The 18829-nt window shown below is 38.0% G+C and overlaps 1 protein-coding gene across 1 annotated transcript in view; it reads right to left on the reverse strand.

The window, feature by feature from the left end:
- veph1 (ventricular zone expressed PH domain-containing 1) overlaps nucleotides 1-18829 on the reverse strand; it is a 118511-nt gene that overhangs the window by 35249 nt on the left and 64433 nt on the right. The window contains exons 7-9 of the mRNA XM_089135359.1: nucleotides 9171-9388; nucleotides 4267-4494; nucleotides 2681-3027 (exon numbers count right to left, since the gene is read on the reverse strand). Of these exons, the coding sequence (XP_088991485.1) occupies nucleotides 2681-3027; nucleotides 4267-4494; nucleotides 9171-9388 (793 nt within the window). The remainder of the gene's footprint in view (nucleotides 1-2680; nucleotides 3028-4266; nucleotides 4495-9170; nucleotides 9389-18829) is intronic.

Consider the following 18829-nt stretch of genomic DNA (forward strand, 5'->3'; position numbering starts at 1 on the left):
GACGGTGTTTGATTCGTGGAGTCAGAACTCCCAGCCTCACAGACTGATTTGAAAACAGACAACAGCCCCGAACTCTCCGTTGCATTTCCTTATATAGCCAGACCTTACCTGATATGTAAATCACCAGGTTACAATGGAAAGTTACTGTATTCCCCCACCATGCTTACTGGGGGAAGGAGATGACCATCGGCTATAGTTGTAATTTGTATTCAGACAAAAGGCCAGAAGGTGTTAACTCAAAGACGCCCTTCTGTGAGCAAGATATTTCTATATTCTTAAAAACCTTATTACCTTTTCTTTTACTTCTTTGGAAATTCGACATTATTACCGGTCATCCTGAGACCTTCGAAATGATACTAAACAATCCTTAAGACTATCACATTCACATTAAAATCATATATATTCAAGATATCTATCTAGATGTCTGCCAATAATAGGACAGTGTTCAACAAATCTTTCACAAAATCCCTTTCTAACACCTTTCCACAAATGTCTATGACATTAGCTGTTTTTCCATGATCTGGTAAGTATGACTGCACTGAATCCCTCACGCTGACACACATAAACAAACTCACATGTATCCCGCCAGTTCAGCAGGTCTCCGAATGATCAATTATCTGTTTCTCAGTGGGAGAGCTGTTGAGTAATGTGAAGGTGAGGCAGAGACCCGGGGAGATGTTAAAATAGCTTTGCCAAGCAAACCCTTTGTTCTGTCTGCCACCCACAGCTTAATTGTAGCATATTACACTCAATGAACAGACAGCTGATAATTAGTGGTGTTTGAAAAGGCAAGCATCACTATTACCATTGTTCATACTCATGGATTTGAACAATGAATTGAACCTTATGAACTGAACTTCAGCACATAACTCATCCAGCAATGTGCTAGTGATGATGATACATCAAATCAGCTTATTGAGGAGAGGTGTGCTATTAAACCAACTGGACTTATGAATTCCTGATGGGATTGTTATGAAATGAATGTTTTTAAAAACTAAATTTTGAATATTAAAACATCAAATGATTTAAAAATAAAAAATTGATACTTTTGGTAGGTGGTGGTAAGACACTGAGTGAGTCATTGAGTCAAACAGCTGATTCATTAATCATTTACTCATACAATTCATTCAAAAATTCAGTTTTGTTTGGAACTATTTTCATTGGCAAAACATTAAAACAGACAAACGTGTGTCTAAAATTTAACTAACTTAATATTAACCTGTATAATAAAATCAATATCACATTCAGAATCGTGCTCAGGAAAAACAGCACTCTTGATCATTAGCCTGGGTTTCCCATGCTGCCTTGCCGCAGCGTGATTTTATTCACGCTGCTAGGCAGCCTGGACACCATGAACCAAATTTTTAACTAAGATAGGGAACCAATCACAGAACAGGGAGGGAGCGGCAAGACAATGACGACGTACAGTTTGTTTATATCTATGGAACCATCTTAGCAGCGGACGCGAAGTCAGTATTTGTGTACATAAATCTCCTAAATTTCTGACCCATCGTCGTCTACCTCATCTAATTTTCTGTCGCTCTACATACGTCAATCTGGTTTTATTGAAGCGACTGGCTATGAGCTACGTACAGGCGCATTTGATAGACATTTGTAGCACCCAATAACACGGCTCTGGGCATTCGTACACCACGCCTCAAATACGAGAAACTGAACAACCCGATCTCACGGGAATTCGTACGAATTTTACGAGGTGGCTAATTCGCAACAATTCGTCCGACCTCACTCGAACGAATAAGTACGATTTTGCTAAATCGTACATATTTTACGAATTAGCCGATTCGTATGAATTCGTACGAATGACCTACCCCTGACCCCGCCCCTAAACATAACTATCACGTGGGTTTAGACAAATCGTACAAATTCGTACGAGTGAGGTCGTGTGAATTAGTACGAATTAGCCACTTTTGAATCACTCGTACGAATTCGTACGAATTGGTCGTGGGTTTCCAGACCACGTCTCATTCTCAATTATACGTGGTCTGGCGTCAGCCAGGCTACTTGATCATGTGATATTGCTTAAGAGTGCAAAAAGTTTTGCCAGGGCAAGGACAACTTTCTCTACAGAAAATAAATCGTGAGTTCTACATTATGGTCAATAACCAATGTCATAGCTAATATTATAAATCATGTTTTGACCATTGACTCAAACAATGGAAAAGCTTCTATTGAGCAATTTAATGAAAAGATTAGTGAAATTTGCCATCCAAATATAAATATAGGGTACAAAAACACTGTCATGTTCTAAACTCTGCAATCTAATGAAAAAATTAGCTCACGTGTGGATCATGTGTACTGTTTTTCAAACAAAACTTCTGGGAATGTGAAGAGCAGTATTTGGTGATAACATTAACAGTGGGGAACCGACTAAAGAAGTTAGACCACACGGCATGCAATCCCAGTGTGTAATTGGCATTTACATTTCAAACAAATCTAAAAATGTACCAGGAAAGTGTTCTCTTCATGTTGCTAAACCAACAAAAAACAAGAATTAGCAGCTGACATGAAATTCAATCTTGATTAATCATTCACATCAATTTTGCCTCCAATTGAGAGTGAGTTGTAGAAGAGAGTTGTCCTGCTGCACTACACTTGAATGTGAGGTATTTTGTGAGGTAACATGGTACTGTGGGGATTGTTCTTAGATTTGACAGTTTACCTTCAATGACACAGTGCTCAGGTATGGGGATTAGTTTGATCATTTCAGCACAGAAGGTTTTGATTTCCTTCATGTTGTCTCTCAGGTGGATCCAGAGTCGATCTCCCTCTCGGGGGTCTCCAACCTCCACCTTTTGCCCCTCTATGTCTGGAGAGGAGTCAGGTTGATTTTTTGTGGGATCTTTGTGGTTCTCCTGCAGGGCTGAAGGGACAGGACCAGTCTCTGAGCTGGGACTGGCCTCACAGGCATTGAGTTCTGTACTCACATTCACCAACCCCTCTCCCTCTGGACTGCTGTCAGAGTTAATGGATTGTGTGCGTACAGCGTGAAGAGCCAGACTCTTTGACCTGAACATGAGAGAACAGCACAAAATCTCAGTCTCACTTCATTTTTTTAATACCATGACTTAAAAAGGACCATGCTATAATAGACTATGGACTATGTAGAACATATTTTTTACTTATGTCCAGAGGTGTAGTGGTAAAAAAAAGTAAACTATATATAAACTATAAATTCTAGGTGGGCCACTACCGGTGTATGTGTATCCTGATAACATTGCTATATAAGGAGGGCTCGACATTAAGCCTTTTCATAGTTGCTTGTCCGAATTTTTTATTTTTATTTTGTGTGTTAATTTATTCTGAAACAATATTCTCATCAGTGTTCAATCAGCTTTGATATTTAAATCACCATATTGTAATATCTGCACCTTTAAAGGGCATCCCCTCCCCCAATATTATTAAATGTATGCTTCATCTTTCATTTTAAATTCCTAAATTTGATCAATAAATTCAATTATTTCGAATAATAAGACGCTATAGGGCTGTTACCCAAGGGGCTGATCAAATTAAATCATTTACATGGAAAAATTACAATTGCATAAAATAATGTTATGAAATTGATGAATATATATATATATATATATATATATATATATATATATATATATATATCCATCTGGAACTGCTCTGATCCTGAAAAGAGGCATACAAGAATGGAGACATGTGATTAGAAGGGAGGTATTGAAAAGCGATTCAAAGGGAAAACATGTTGTTAAATTTGATTTCTTTTAAATGAAAACACTGCCAGAATTCAAGAAAGTAAATATGGCCAATTTTGATTCTGATTAACTTTAAGGGTGTCTTTACACTTGTAGTTTGGTTCACATGGTTCATTTGGTCCCAAACACACCCTAAGACTTGATATTCTAATAATTAATTTGTAAACGAGTGTTGTTCACACAAAAAGGGTCTTCAAACTTTTTTGATGCCACGGGCCCCCAAATACAGTATTATCATCCCGCAAGTCAACAATACATTCTCATTTATAAAATACACGTCTATACAGTATCAGTGCAATATGTAAAACCTTATCTGGGAAATATTTACTTTTATTATGTTGACCCTGTATTTTTCTACTCACATTTATAGTTAGATGTATAAAACTAAAGAGAAACATAACATTATGGCTGTCAATAGCATAAAATGTAATTAAACTCATGACTTTCAACTCATCTTAAGAAAGCAGAATGTAACTGTAATAACATACATTTCAATCATTTTGAACTATTTCATTGTATTGCCCACCTGTTGAACCTCATCTCTCTGCGCTCGTCTCGCGCTGCCTGACCCAGACTGTGGCATCTCTGGGGACCAGGAGAAGCATCCTCTCTCTCAGACTCCACCTCCTCCTCATCTCCAATCTTCTGATCAAAAGCCTGGATCTTCACCTGGAGACGCTGGTTCTCAGCAAACATGTCAGAACTAGACTTGGCTTCACACGGCCTGGGCAAATCCTGCACCTTCTCCTCTCCTCTGATGCACAAAGATAAATGCTGTGCTCAGAAAAGAACACTACTGCACTGCTTACTGTATACAGCACAGTATGCACAGTATACTTAAAAAAAACAGAATTAGTTACTAATATTTGAATTAGTTAAAACTACTGTATGTCACAATTATAGTTAATCGTCACATGCTCATCCTGTTCTGGCAGGGTATATCACAATAATGTAAAAATGCATTTTTTTGTGCCTTTTTACTCAATAATATGTAAAATGCCTTAACATTAAAGTCAAGAAAGACAAATTGCAGTCAATAGACTATTCCTTTGAAGATTTATACATTATATTGGAATCTCACATAAGCCCCTTTCACACAGAGATTCCAGAAAATACACTGATAATGTGTCCAGGGATCATCTGGTTTTGGTTCATTTACACTGCCAGTAATTTTCTGAAATCTGTGCATTCACACACATCCTGTAAAGATTCCATGAAGACACATGACTTCGGGATGTGACGTGTTTGGAGACATTTTTTCGTCCTTCCTTTGTTCCTTGACGAATACGAACTTTCTTCTTTTTAAGATGCAACATGAACGTTGATCTACATTTAAAATCCCCGGTCAAAGAGTCACACGAAACTACATCGAGTACGTCGAGTCTGATCCCGGCAATGTTACTAGGTCCACAGCTCGCGATTGATCCGGGGAAGTGTTTGCTTTCACCCAGAAGGCACTCTAGCAATTCTATGCCGGGTCCAGAGGTCAGCTAATGCTAACGCGGCTGTCAGTCTCAGCAGTACTGTTGTCAATATCGGCCTTTTAAACATCAGCTCTCTTACGGGCAAGGGTCACCTCGTCCAGGATCTCCTGACGGACCATAAGTATGACATTTTTTGTCTGACTGAGACTTGGCAGCAGCCAAATGACTTTGTTTCCCTGAATGAAGCCACTCTACCGGGGTTTGATTACCGAGCTGCACCTCGCATGTCTGGGAGAGGGGGTGGTGTTGCGGTAATATACCGTGAGAATTGGAAAGTGGTTCATGTTAATCTGTCTGCCTGCCTCTCTTTTGAAGCTACTGTCTGTCAGCTCTCTGGACCTACTCCCACTGTTATTGCGATTTTTTACAGACCACCAAAACCAAACAAGGACTTTATCTCTGAATTTTCTGCATTTTTGTCTCATCTGGCTACACTTTCACCTAATGTCATATTACTGGGAGATTTCAATATCCATATGGACAACTTCAATAATCCTCTTACTAAAGACTTTATCTCATGTATGTTTATTCCCACTCACAATAAAGGACATATCCTGGACTTGATCTGTTGCTCAGGTATAACACCGATGGACTGTAAGACTGATCACCTTCTTTACACTGATCATCTGCTTCTTTCATTTAATATTAATCTGTCCTTCACTAAATCTAATCCACCACGTACTATTCATTTCCGTAAGATCAAGGACATCAACCTGGACAATTTCATAACTCATATCAATAACCTTCCCAGTGCAGAAAGCCTTTCTACAACAGATGAGTTTCTCACACATTACAATACACATCTTCAAAATATTCTCAATATTCTGGCTCCACTCAAAACTCGATCTGTCACTTTCACTCATACATCACCTTGGTTCACTCCCACCCTCAGGAAAGAAAAAGCAATAGGCCGCCGGCTGGAAAGGCTCTATAGGAAAACTGGACTTACCGTACACAAAGACATGTACACAACTCACATCCTCAAATACAAAGATTCCATTTCTAAAGCCAAAACATCCTACTACTCTGGCTAATCAGCTCCAATGAAGGTAATTCAAAGGCTCTATTCTCCATTTTTTCCAACATTACAAACCCACCTGATTCACTTTCATACCATCTCTACTCCTCTGACTTTTGTAATAAACTGGCATCTTTTTTCACCCAAAAAATCCAACACATTCACCAGCAACTCCATCCCTCAGTCCTACTTCCACCCATTTTACCATTATTTAATTCAGTTCATTCATTATCAACATTTACCATTCCCTCTGTAAATCAGATTTCTATTCTCATTCAGAATACAAATACCTCATCCTGTCAACTAGACCCTCCCCCTTCTTCTCTTGTTAAAGCTTCCATTCCTGCTCTATCTCCTCTCATTACTAATATTATTCATGCCCCCCTCAGCTCTGGCACTGTACCCCCCTCTCTGAAAACTGCGGCTGTCACTCCCATACTTAAGAAATTTGGTTCTGATCCAACTGACCTTAATAACTTTCGCCCCATTTCGAACCTTCCATACATCTCCAAGCTTCTTGAAAAAACTGTTGATGCTCAGCTTCATACCCACCTCTCTTCCAATATTTTTTATGAACTTTTTCAATCTGGCTTTCGCCCTCTTCATAGTACCGAAACAGCCCTTCTCAAAATTACCAATGATCTCCTCCTTTCGGCTGACTCCGGTTCACTGACCATCCTCCTCCTGCTTGATCTCAGTGCAGCCTTTGACACCATCTCACACTCTATCCTTCTTGACAGACTTTCTTCCATTGGCATCACTGGTACTCCACACGCCTGGTTCCGCTCTTACCTTTCAGACCGCTCCCAGTTTACTCAATTAAAGTCCTTCATCTCTCATCCCGTCCGTGTCACATCTGGTGTACCACAGGGTTCTGTTCTTGGCCCCATGCTTTTTTTGATCTATCTTCTGCCCCTTGGTCACATCTTTAGGAAACACAACATCCATTTCATTGCTATGCGGATGACACCCAGCTCTACATCTCCAGTAAACCCAACAGCATACTTCCACCTTCCTCCCTAACCGACTGCCTTCATGAAATAAAGTCCTGGTTCACGTCAAACTTTCTCAAACTGAATAGCAATAAAACTGAATTTCTACTCACTGGCACTAAATCCACCTTAAGTAAAGTAAAGAATTTTTCAATCCTCATTGACGGCTCCTCCATCTCCCCATCCTCTCAGGTAAAGAGTCTGGGTGTCATCCTAGACAGCACCCTCAGCTTCAATGCACATATCAATGATATCACTCATTCAGCCTATTATCATCTCAGAAACATTCATCGTCTTCGTCCTTCTCTCACTCCTCTATCCACTGCTGTTCTTGTGCATAGCCTTGTCACTTCCCGAATCGATTATTGATTAATCGATTAATAATTCTCTCCTGTATGGTCTCCCACAAAAAACCCTCCGTAAACTCCAACTTGTTCAGAATTCTGCTGCACGCATCATTACTCACACACCATCCATAAAGCACATCACCCCTGTTCTTCAACAGCTTCACTGGCTTCCTATTTCATATCGTATCCAATATAAAATCTTGCTCTTCACATTCAAAGCCATCCATAACCTAGCCCCCTCATATTTTACTGATCTCATTCATATTGCCAAACCAGCCCGCTCTTTTCGTTCCTATTCCTCTCTCCATCTCACTATCCCGCTCGCCCGCCTCATGACTATGGGGAGTAGGGCTTTCAGTTGCTCAGCTCCCCAGCTCTGGAACACTCTACTGACCTCCGCAACTTCAATTCTATCAAACACTTTAAATCCACACTCAAAACTCATCTGTTTAAACAAGCCTACTCATTGTGATCACGTATGTATGATACTATTTATGATGCTTTTTATGATTTATGTATGATGTATTTTAACATGTTTTTATGCAAGTTTTTACTATAGTTTGTTTTATTGTATTTTTTGTAAGGCGACCTTGAGTGTCCAGAAAGGCGCCAAATAAATAAAATGTATTATTATTATTATTATTATGCCAATTTTAATTGGATCAATGCTCTGTGTGACAGGGGATACAGCATACTCTACTGGAACAAAAATGCACATCATCCTGGTATTTTATACATACAGCAAAAAATGTACACAAACAATCTCAGAAAGAGCTTACTTAGAAATATAGCCCTTAAAAAATGTAAATAAAAAATTTAACACAGCTCAGTCTGATAAACAAGCCACAACTGAGTGTGTTTGAGTCAGAATCTAAAGAGACCTCTTATTGACTTTTCTTGCTAGATTTAATTTTTCATTTTAATGTAGTCCAAACCCTGAGTGAATGAAGTTTAGTGTCATCAAACAAAAATATCAGACTAACGTCATTGAACAATCAGAATCAAGCATCCCAGAGAGCCATGTAATAATCATAATTCATTCCAAACCTGTCCACTGAAATTGATAGGTAGGTATAATCATTTAAACTAGACCAGAAAGACACACATGCAATACTACTTCCATAGTTCTGGTTGTAATTTTTAGATAATTTAAGATTTTAAAATCCTTTCAAAAAGTAGATAAGCAAGAACACAGGGAGAAAGATGAGAAAAAGTCGAGTAATTTTATTTACAAAATACCTTTATCCCATATTTCATTCTGTAAATGTATCTTTCTGGTCATTAATCATTCACAGCTAATTTTTACTCAAGGGAGCACAAATGAAAAAGAGAAATGGACAAAATGCTTCAATCTGAAGTATAACTCTTTACCTCATCGTTCTTCTAGCAATGAAACTGCCAAAACGCTGATTATATGAAGAATTTTGCAATGGCGAGTGTTGACAAGCAGACAAAGGTCAGTGGATTAAGGAGCTTTTAAACCGAAGTTACTCCATCATAATAAAATGTCAATTACAGCAATAAAACGAATTCTGGAACATGTCAAGGCTATTCAGGAAATCAAACCATGTGTGTGTGTGTGTGTGTACCTGTTCAGTGTACTATCAGCCTCCAGCTTGCGTCCTAGCAGTCGAGCGATGGCGGTGAAACTGTTGCTCATGCGGTAGATGTCTTTTCCTGCGCCGCCCAGGATGGAGGTGTAGCGATCGGTCAGGCAGCGGATTTCCAGCAGTAGTGTGTGATGGGCGCTGTGCTCGGTACTCGCTAACAGAGACACCAGATACTGCAGCGCCCCGCGGGCCTGGACCTGCACATGAGAAGTACATATAAAATGTATTGTAATTTTAAATCAAAAATACAAGTTGAGTGGCAAACAGTGTAGAAGAATAGTAAAAAAAGAATTATTGAGCACAAAATCAGCATATTATAATGATTTCTGAAGGATTATTCATTATTAACTATGGACATTAACTACTAAGCTGTTATCCTATTGTTGCTGATGTTGATCTCTTATTGATGATATACAGCAAGTAAGATACTGTAACAGATTTTTTTAACCATTTCAAAAAAGTACTATAGTAAAATGACGTCGGATAGATGTGCAGATCATGTCTATATTGGGTCCGTCGGTCCATGTCCAATTCTGGACATCTATTTGACGTCCAAGCTAGGTCCACTATTTGGACATTCAAACTTGCCCCAACTTGAACGTCATGTTGACGTGGAACAGGGAAAGCAAGAAATGATAGGAATGTAAATGTGTAATACAATGCAAGTTACTTTGGATAAAAGCGTCATAAATGTATAAATTAGGGCTGTCAGTTAAACGCGTTATTAACGCAAACCCATTTTAACGGCGTTAATTTTTTATTGTGCGATTAACAGTCTTGGGCTAGCGAGCCGACCAAATAGTTGGTTAACGTTACATTTTGAGTGGATGACGAGCGCGAGACGCCAAAATGGATACCAATAAGATTCTGAATGGGAAGTTTACTTTTAAAAAGTTGCCAAATGGTTCCATTGACAAGACCAAATTGATCTCTGTGTTTTGTCGTTGTGAATTGAGCTATCATCATCGCAGCACGTCCAGTCTGAAATACCGCTTGATGATGGCCAAGCACACACACACACATAGCTGATGCGAATAGAGTGCCGAAGTGATGACGTCACTTTGTAGGACAACTCGGAAGATAGCGGCGAATGGGTTCCTTCGGTCGAAAAGCAATGCATTTTCCCCATAGACTTTTGGAAAATCGCAAAAAATAAGATCTGTGTTTAACAAAGGGGTTGTGACCCTTACACGTTTTGTCTAGCGAGATAATTTTTACAATTTAATCCAAAATTGATACATTTTGAAGCCTATATAAAGATTTAAAAAAACACAATCAGACACAATAAAGTTTAAAAAACCACAAGCAGGTTATAACTGGTGTGTTCTATGTCATAGATCAAAACGTGAAAATATTTAGAGGCTCTATTCACCACAGACCTCATTTCAGGCGATTTAGCAAAAACCCATTCAAAAATCCCATAGGCTTTAGAGCGAGGGAACCGTAATGCTAAAATGCTAACTCACTTCCGCGTTTTGGCCTACAGAGTGACGTCGTAACTTCGGCACTCTATTCTCCGCCCCCTCGTCAATATCAGGACCTAGTCAGTGTTTCTTTCACCCTTTTATTGACGGACAGTGTTACACTGTGTGAGAGATTATTTGCTCCAAGTGAGAATGTTAGTGTGAAATTGAACACAGAATGCCAATGTTGTTGTCGATAAAAAGCATTTTTACAAAGCGAGCCGATCCACTTTTCCATGTTGATAAGAGCATTAAAATGAGGAAAAATAATGGGACAAAAATAAATCAAGAGACATTTAGGATGGATAAAAATGTGTGATTAATTGCGATTAATCGCGAGTTAACTATGACATTAATGCGATTAATCGGGATTAAATATTTTAATTGTTTGACAGCACTAGTATAAATCCATAAAATGCATGTGAATGAATACATAAATCCCTTTTGAAACATGGGACTACAGTTATAGAAGTTATAAAAACGACTTCTAAAATTAGTCTAAATTTGATGTTGAAAAGACGTCCACAAACGACCACATTTGGTCCCACGGATGTCAACATTAAACGTGCAATAGACGTCGAAAAAAGACGCTGCCAAGTGTTACAAAACAACCCCTTCAGAGGACCGAAATTGGATTGGACGTCCAAAAATTACATATAAAAGACGTCACTCCGACATCACATTGCGCAGTGAGTACTGAATTATTACCAGGTACCTCAAAAGTGTTTCACCATTGCACATTTGAGATAAACAACAGATCTTTTTAATTTAAAAGTTGTATGTAAAACAAGAAAACTGTAACAAAATGGTTGGCTACAATACTGGACATGTAGCACAATAAATAATACTGTAAAATATCAAGTAAGGTCCAGAAATAGAGTAAAATCACATCATGATGGATTTTTAACAAACGTACACAACAGGGACTACATTACGTGTTGCACAATGGGTGTGAATCTGGCTGTGCCTGAATGCATCTAAACACTATTTTTCATCCTATTTTAAACTAATATGTGGATCTGATTCAAAACATGTTTCCCAGTCAGAGTGGTGACTCAAAGCAAAAACTAAATCAAACTGAAAGGGGGAGACAATACATTTTCCTATTGGCATCAGCAATTGAATTCCCATTTGAAAACATAAGATTTGTATATAATGATGTAGTGCAACTTTGTCAGAATCAGGATGTAAAAAGTCAAAAACAGCTTCTGGTATTAATATACAGACTGATCTAGGTCCATTATGACAGAACTGGGGGTCTTGTCAGTTTGAAAAACAGTTTGTCCATTACACAGGGTAAACAAATCATTGTTGTTGATGTTGAAAATGATGTTTTGATCCATTAACAGTTTTTGAACATCTGGATCTGTAATAGAATGCTCTTAATGTACAGTGCCATGGGAAAAGAAATGATTTCTTAGCTCATTGGGCATGAACAAGTACAACAAATTCGGAATTAATTCTGTACTGAATGTGACAACAGATAAAGATTGGGCAACCAAAAATGAATTAATAAATAAATAAATAAATAAATAACAGTGTTTTTTTTAGTATCACTGAGATACTATTATCGTCACGTTCAGTTTTATTTTTTTTATTTACTTTTCGTGGACTTTAAGTTTGTTTCTCATTATTTCCTGTGTTCCCTTTCCATTGTCTTATTACTAAGCATGCTTTCATTTGTTGTCCTGGTTACTTATTGTTTCATTGATTTCATTCACCTGTTCCCTGTTTAGTTTATTAGTTTGCTTTGTATGTATTGCCCCCAGTTCTGTCTGTTCATTGTCTGGTGTTGGTTGTGTATTGTGCACACGGTTTCATTTATTTATATATATTTTGTTTATTTCTCTCTCTTTTGTTTTGTTTAATAAAGTTACGCAGCTAAGTTTAATGCTAAGTTAAGTTTAATATAGATTCGCTACGCCTGTGTCATGTTAAGTTTCATGTCTTTTATTTTGAAGTTTTGTTCCTGGTTTCTTGTCATGTGACTTCCTTGGCCTCATGTAATCATGCATTGTCTTAAACCCTAGTCTTATGTGTCTCATGTTTTTATTGTTTCACTGGGTTCAGGTGTTTCTTGTTGTTTAGTCTTTGTGTATAAATAGCCCTAATGTACGGTGGCCAAGAGAGCTCAACACGTTGCAACTGAAAAAAACACATGCAAATAAAAAAAACACCCGAAATTAAGAAAACATTTTACAACATACGTGTGCTCCAACTACTCACAACACAACGAAATACTGAAACTCTCTGCAAAAGTTCACAACACAACAAAATACAGAAACGTGCTGCAAAACAGCACAGACCACAGCGGAAATGTTTCCAGGGGACCCAAATAAGTGACGGACCCGGCTGTGCGTTGAGCTCTCTCAGCCACCTCAGGCACCGTATATGTTTCCATTGTCTCTTGACTAGCTTTGTTCCCTGTAACCTCTGTTGGTGAGTTTTATGTTTCATGTTCAAGTTTAGTTTAACAAGTAAAGCCAAGTCTTCTGCTGCGTTCAAGTCATCTCGTACAGATCGTAATTACGAGTTGAACGCACTTGAACGCCACCACACTGTCGTAAATACCAGTGGGGAGCTCGGGATTTTCTTTAAGCCCCGATCTGTACGAGTTGGGGGCGTGTCAGTCAGAAACATTCATTCAACGTCTGTTGACAGTAAATTTTAATTGAATTTCAATGTTTACTCATTGACATTGTAAGGCTTTTTTATTTATAAAGCAAGCTCTCTGCACAAAATATGATATCATTTATCATCAATATAAAAATTAGATAAAAATAAAAAGGAATAAAAAAGATAAAAAAAGAAAAACACACCTGATTCAGATTCTTTGTTCTTCATTTTTTTTATTAGCAGAGTTAACAAACCTTGCTATATTTTCGTGTGATTCATTAAAAGAAGGTACACCGCCATTTTGCTCAGACGAAACTGACTTGAGCGCACCTCACGTCGTAAACACGATTTCCCACCTCGTACGTACGAACTTCCCAGGAGGACTTGAACGCAGGATTTGTTCATTTTGTATCCGTTCACAATAGGATTTAAATAAAACTGCACATGGGATCTTTATACGCGCCTTCAGGGGACTTTGTTATAGAAAGCTAGACCTTCAACAAAGAACCAATAAGATCATGAAACAAGGGAACCAATCCGACATGATCACATGAGGGCAAGGTCACATGACAAGAAACCAGGAACAAAACTTCAAAATAAAAGACATGAAACATGAACATGAATTCATTGACTTGTGTGTCAATCTCAATCAACTCTTGACTTGGTCAAAATAAAACCAGACGAAACATCAACCAAACAATTCCCCTGCACAATTATCTCCAAAAGATAATATCCTAACATCTAAAAACATTTCAAGCTGCTGCTTTGGGGGTGGTGACTACAGTATATGACCGTACTGTATGATGTCAGGTTCGAGAGTTGGATTTTGCTGAATTAGGTAAGACAGTGGTAATTATTTATTATTCATGTTGGCTGCTATATGAACGGAAAACCAAAGCACGCCTATATGCTTGCTCTAGAGTCACTTAAATAATTATCAGTATGACGCAAGTTGGCCAGCTGGTGTGTGATAGTGGCTGTCTAACTCTATGTCAGAATGCCAAAATTGTTATGTAGTCAGATGTGCACACTGAATAAGCTAACGTGTTTACATGCTAAACAAAATCAGTGTAACCGGAAAAACATTAGGTGTTGATTGTTCTTTTTTTTTTTCGTTCTTAAGTGTATGAGCTCTCCACAATAAAACAGTGCTGTTTTAATGGTGTGTTGTGGTCATTTAATCAGAAGTACAATTTTCCTTTAATTAATTTATTCGTTGTTATTCATTTTACAAGCAAAAGGGACATTTACATAGAATTTATAGGCTATGTTCACACTGCGAGCCATTTATTGCTTAGATTCGATTTGTTTTGTATAGCTGTTAACATTGTTGTTTTAAATGTGGCCAATATCAGATTCCAGTGCGAACAGATCATGGTCCTGGACTGACCCACAAGCGCAAAAGAATGACTAAAGGACATCACGCAGCACGCTGTCATATGGAAGTAAACACAGAGAACATTAAAGTAAAACTGCATAAAGTGAAATAAAAGGGGCATACACTCAACTAAAGGATTATTAGGATCACCATACTAATACTGTTTGACCCCCTTTCGCCTTCAGAACTGCCTTAATTCTACGAGGCATTGATTCATCAAGGAGCTGAAAACATTCTTTAGAAATGTTGGCCCATATTGATAGGATAGCATCTTGCAGTTGATGGAGATTTCTGGAATGCACATCCATGGCACCCATTCCACCGCATCCCAAAGATGCTCTATTGGGTTGAGATCTGGTGACTGTGGGGGCCATTTTAGTATAGTGAACTCATTGACATGTTCAAGAAACCAATTTGAAATGATTCGAGCTTTGTGGCTTGGTGCATCATTCTGCTGGAAGTAGACATCAGAGAATGGGTACATGTTGGCCATAAAGGGATGGACATGGTCAGAAACAATGCTCAGGTAGGCTGTGGCATTTAAAAAATGCCCAATTGGCACTAAGAGGCCTAAAGTGTGCCAAGAAAACATCCCCCACACCATTACACCACCACCACCAGCCTGCACAGTGGTAACAAGGCATGATGGATCCACGTTCTTACTCTGTTTACGCCAAATTGAGACTCTACCATCTGAATGTCTCAACAGAAATCGAGACTCATCAGACCAGGCAACATTTTTCCAGTCTTCAACTGTCCAATTTTGGTGAGCTCTTGCAAATTGTAGCCTCTTTTTCCTATTTGTAGTGGAGATGAGTGGTACCCGGTGGGGTCTTCTGCTGTTGTAGCCCATCCATCTCAAGTTTGTGAGTGTTGTGGCTTCACAAATGCTTTGCTGCATACCTCGGTTGTAACGAGTGGTTATTTCAGTCAAAGTTGCTCTTCTATCAGCTTGAATCAGTCGGCCCATTCTCCTCTGACCTCTATCATCAACAAGGCATTTACGCTTAAATTGCTTAAATCACCTTTCTTTCCCATTCTGACATTCAGTTTGGAGTTCAGGAGATTGTCTTGACCAGGATCACACCCCTAAATGCATTGAATCCAACAACCAATGTGATTGGTTGATAAGATAATTGCATTAATGAGAAATTGAACAGGTGTTGCTAATAATCCTTTAGGTGAGTGTAAAAGTCGCATGAATTCTGATATGACCGTTCAGACTGAGGTCGCATTGGAAAATATCTGACCTGTAACAGATTTAGTAAGTGGACATATGGAAGTGGCCCTAAAAGATCAGATTTCATGTGGTTTGTGCCGTTCACACTGTCATGGCAAAACAAATATCATACCTGGGCCACATTTGCCTGCTGTCTGATCGAAGCCTTAGAGACACATCTTCAAAAAATATATTCTTGGTCATTCTTTACAATATCTTAAAGGTCCTTTAAACATCCTTCTAGTATCCTAAACTCAAAACACGGAAGGTACAATTTTAACAGTACAGTCAGAGTATTAGGACAGAGAAATCACAGACAGACAAGATGTAGCCTGTAACAATAAAAAGGAAGTAAATGATGAGGTGCAGTTTCATATTCAAACAGAATTAGGGATTCCGATTTTTGGCATACGCTCGTGAATTTTACAGGTTGAGTGCATACGTAAACATCTGGTTGTGTTTAAATCTGATACGAGCTTTGGACCAGAGAGATCAAGTCAAGAGTGCCAAGAAAAGCCTTGGCCAGCCAAACTCTGTCCCGTAGACATCGGAACACACTTCATTTTACTGTAATCTCGGCTTACCACCACCACAAATTTATGTTTGGCCTAATGAGATCACTTTCATCCAAAATTATTGTGCTAAAGCTATTAGCCAAATTTCATGTGAAAATACCTCACACTCTTTTAAATTTAACAGGACTGAAATTTGAACAAAACAGAACTAATGGCAATGTTCTGAAACCTATTGAGTTCACGTACACAAATACAGCATGCATGCTGCGTCTGAAAGTACCATTTTCCAAACTATTGGTATCGGCAGTTATAATGGCCGATAAATGAATATTTCAAAAATAAAATAAAAACGGACGAAACACGCTTGAACCATGTCATGAGTGTTGGAGTTGGAGTTTGTCCACCAGAGGGCACTCTACACCGTTCCTGTTGGCAACAGTTCCGGCACCGTTGTTGGTCGCGATACATACATTGCTTGAATAACAATTAAAAGTACCTCCCCATCAGTTCTCTTAACTCAAATAAGCATGACAAAGTGAAGAGTGAAGCGGAATTAGCTAGTAATAGTTACGTTACGTTGTTACAGTGTAGTTGATTGACTGTCCTTTTAACTTTTGACAATGTGACCGAAGTATTTCTTTAATAGTGCGTGACAGTTATAGCAATGAGCGGTACCATCTCTCTTTGGCCTGTTATATTGAAAATGTATGTTTTACAATTTGCAGTATGACATAATCCATTGCTAAATTATGGCTCATCATAGCTAACCATAAAGCTAGCTAATGCCACTATCATCAGTCTGTTCTGTTGTGACAATACAAGAAACAAGTTTCTTTTTAAAAAGCATTATCATATTATTTTAGTTAAAACTCATACATAACTACAAATAACTAATGTTAGGGAAATCTGTTAATGCTTTGTTGAGCGTTTCTGAAATAAAAAAAATAAAAATATCGGCCGATATATCGGAATATCGGATTTTAAAACTTTAATTTTTTTTTTAATATTTGTATCGTATCGGCCTTCAAAATCCTTTATCGGTCGGGCTCTAGTCCAGAGAGGCGTTTTTTAAAAGTCGAACTTCTTTTAACTTGAGCATCATATTTATGGAAGACATGCATCAGATTAAAAAGCCTTAATGGTTCCGAATGTAATTTTGATTGAAAATTGAAATGAGTTCTGTAGATCTAAAATCATCTGATCACAGCTGAAAAAAATGTTAGTAAAAATTAGGGCTGTGCAAAAGTTAATTGCGATTAATCGCATCCAAAATAAAAGTCTGTGTTTACATAATATATTTGTGTGTGCTGTATATAATTATTTTGTATATATAAATACCTATGCATGCATGTATATATTTAAGAATTATTTGCGGTTAAATTCTGTATATATTTATAAATACATAATCTATATTATATAAATATAAATATTTTATATTTGAATAACATATTTTCTTAAATATATACATGCATGTGTGTGTATTTATATATACAAAATAATTATATACAGCACACACAAATATATTATGTAAACAGAGACTTTTATTTTGGATGCGATTAATCGTAATTAACTTTTGCACAGCCCTAGTAAAAATAAAAAGTAGTTAAATGCAGTATTAAAGGCATTAACGCAAGCCCATTTTAACGGCGTCAATATTTTTATTGCACAATTAACGGTCTTTTTGGTCTCGCAAACTTTGTAGTTTTCTTTCACATGCTTTTGCAACAGGACGCGGCATGCACGCGCTGCGCTATGAAACCCATTCGTTTCAATGGCTTGCTTCGCGCGAGGACGTTTTGTTGCTTCGTCGACCAAAGCGCAAGCGGATCTAGCTAGACCGTAAACAAAACAACAAGCACGCCGCACACACTCGTTTGGGCTCGTGAGCTGGCCAAACAGTTCGTTAACATTGCGTTTTGAGTGGATGACGAGCACGAGACGCCGAAAAGGACACCAATAAGATTTTTTTACTTTTAAAAAGTTGCCAAACGGTTCCATTGACAAGACCAAAGTGATCTGTGTGTCTTGTCGTTGTGAATTGAGCTATCATCATCGCAGCACGTCCAGTCTGAAATACCGCACACACACACACAGCTGATGCGAATTCTCCGCCCCCTCGTCAATATCAGGACCTCGGCAGTATTTCTTTCACCCTTTTATTTTTGGACAGTGTTACATTGTGTGAAAGATTATTTGCTCCAAGTGAGAATTCTAGTGTGAATTTGAACACAGTAACATTATATGCCAATGTTGTTTTCAATAAAAAAACATTTGCACAAAGAAAGCCGATCCACTTTTCCATGTTAATAAGAGCATTAAAATAAGAAAAAAAGTAATGGGACAAAAATAAATCAAGAGACATTTAGAATAGATAAAAATGTGCGATTAATTGCAATTAATCACGAGTTAACTATGAAGTTAATGCAATTAATCGCGATTAAATATTT

Source organism: Pimephales promelas, chromosome 10 (assembly GCF_988280905.1).
Source record: "Pimephales promelas chromosome 10, fPimPro1.hap1.1, whole genome shotgun sequence".
NCBI classification, from domain to species: Eukaryota; Metazoa; Chordata; class Actinopteri; order Cypriniformes; family Leuciscidae; genus Pimephales; species Pimephales promelas.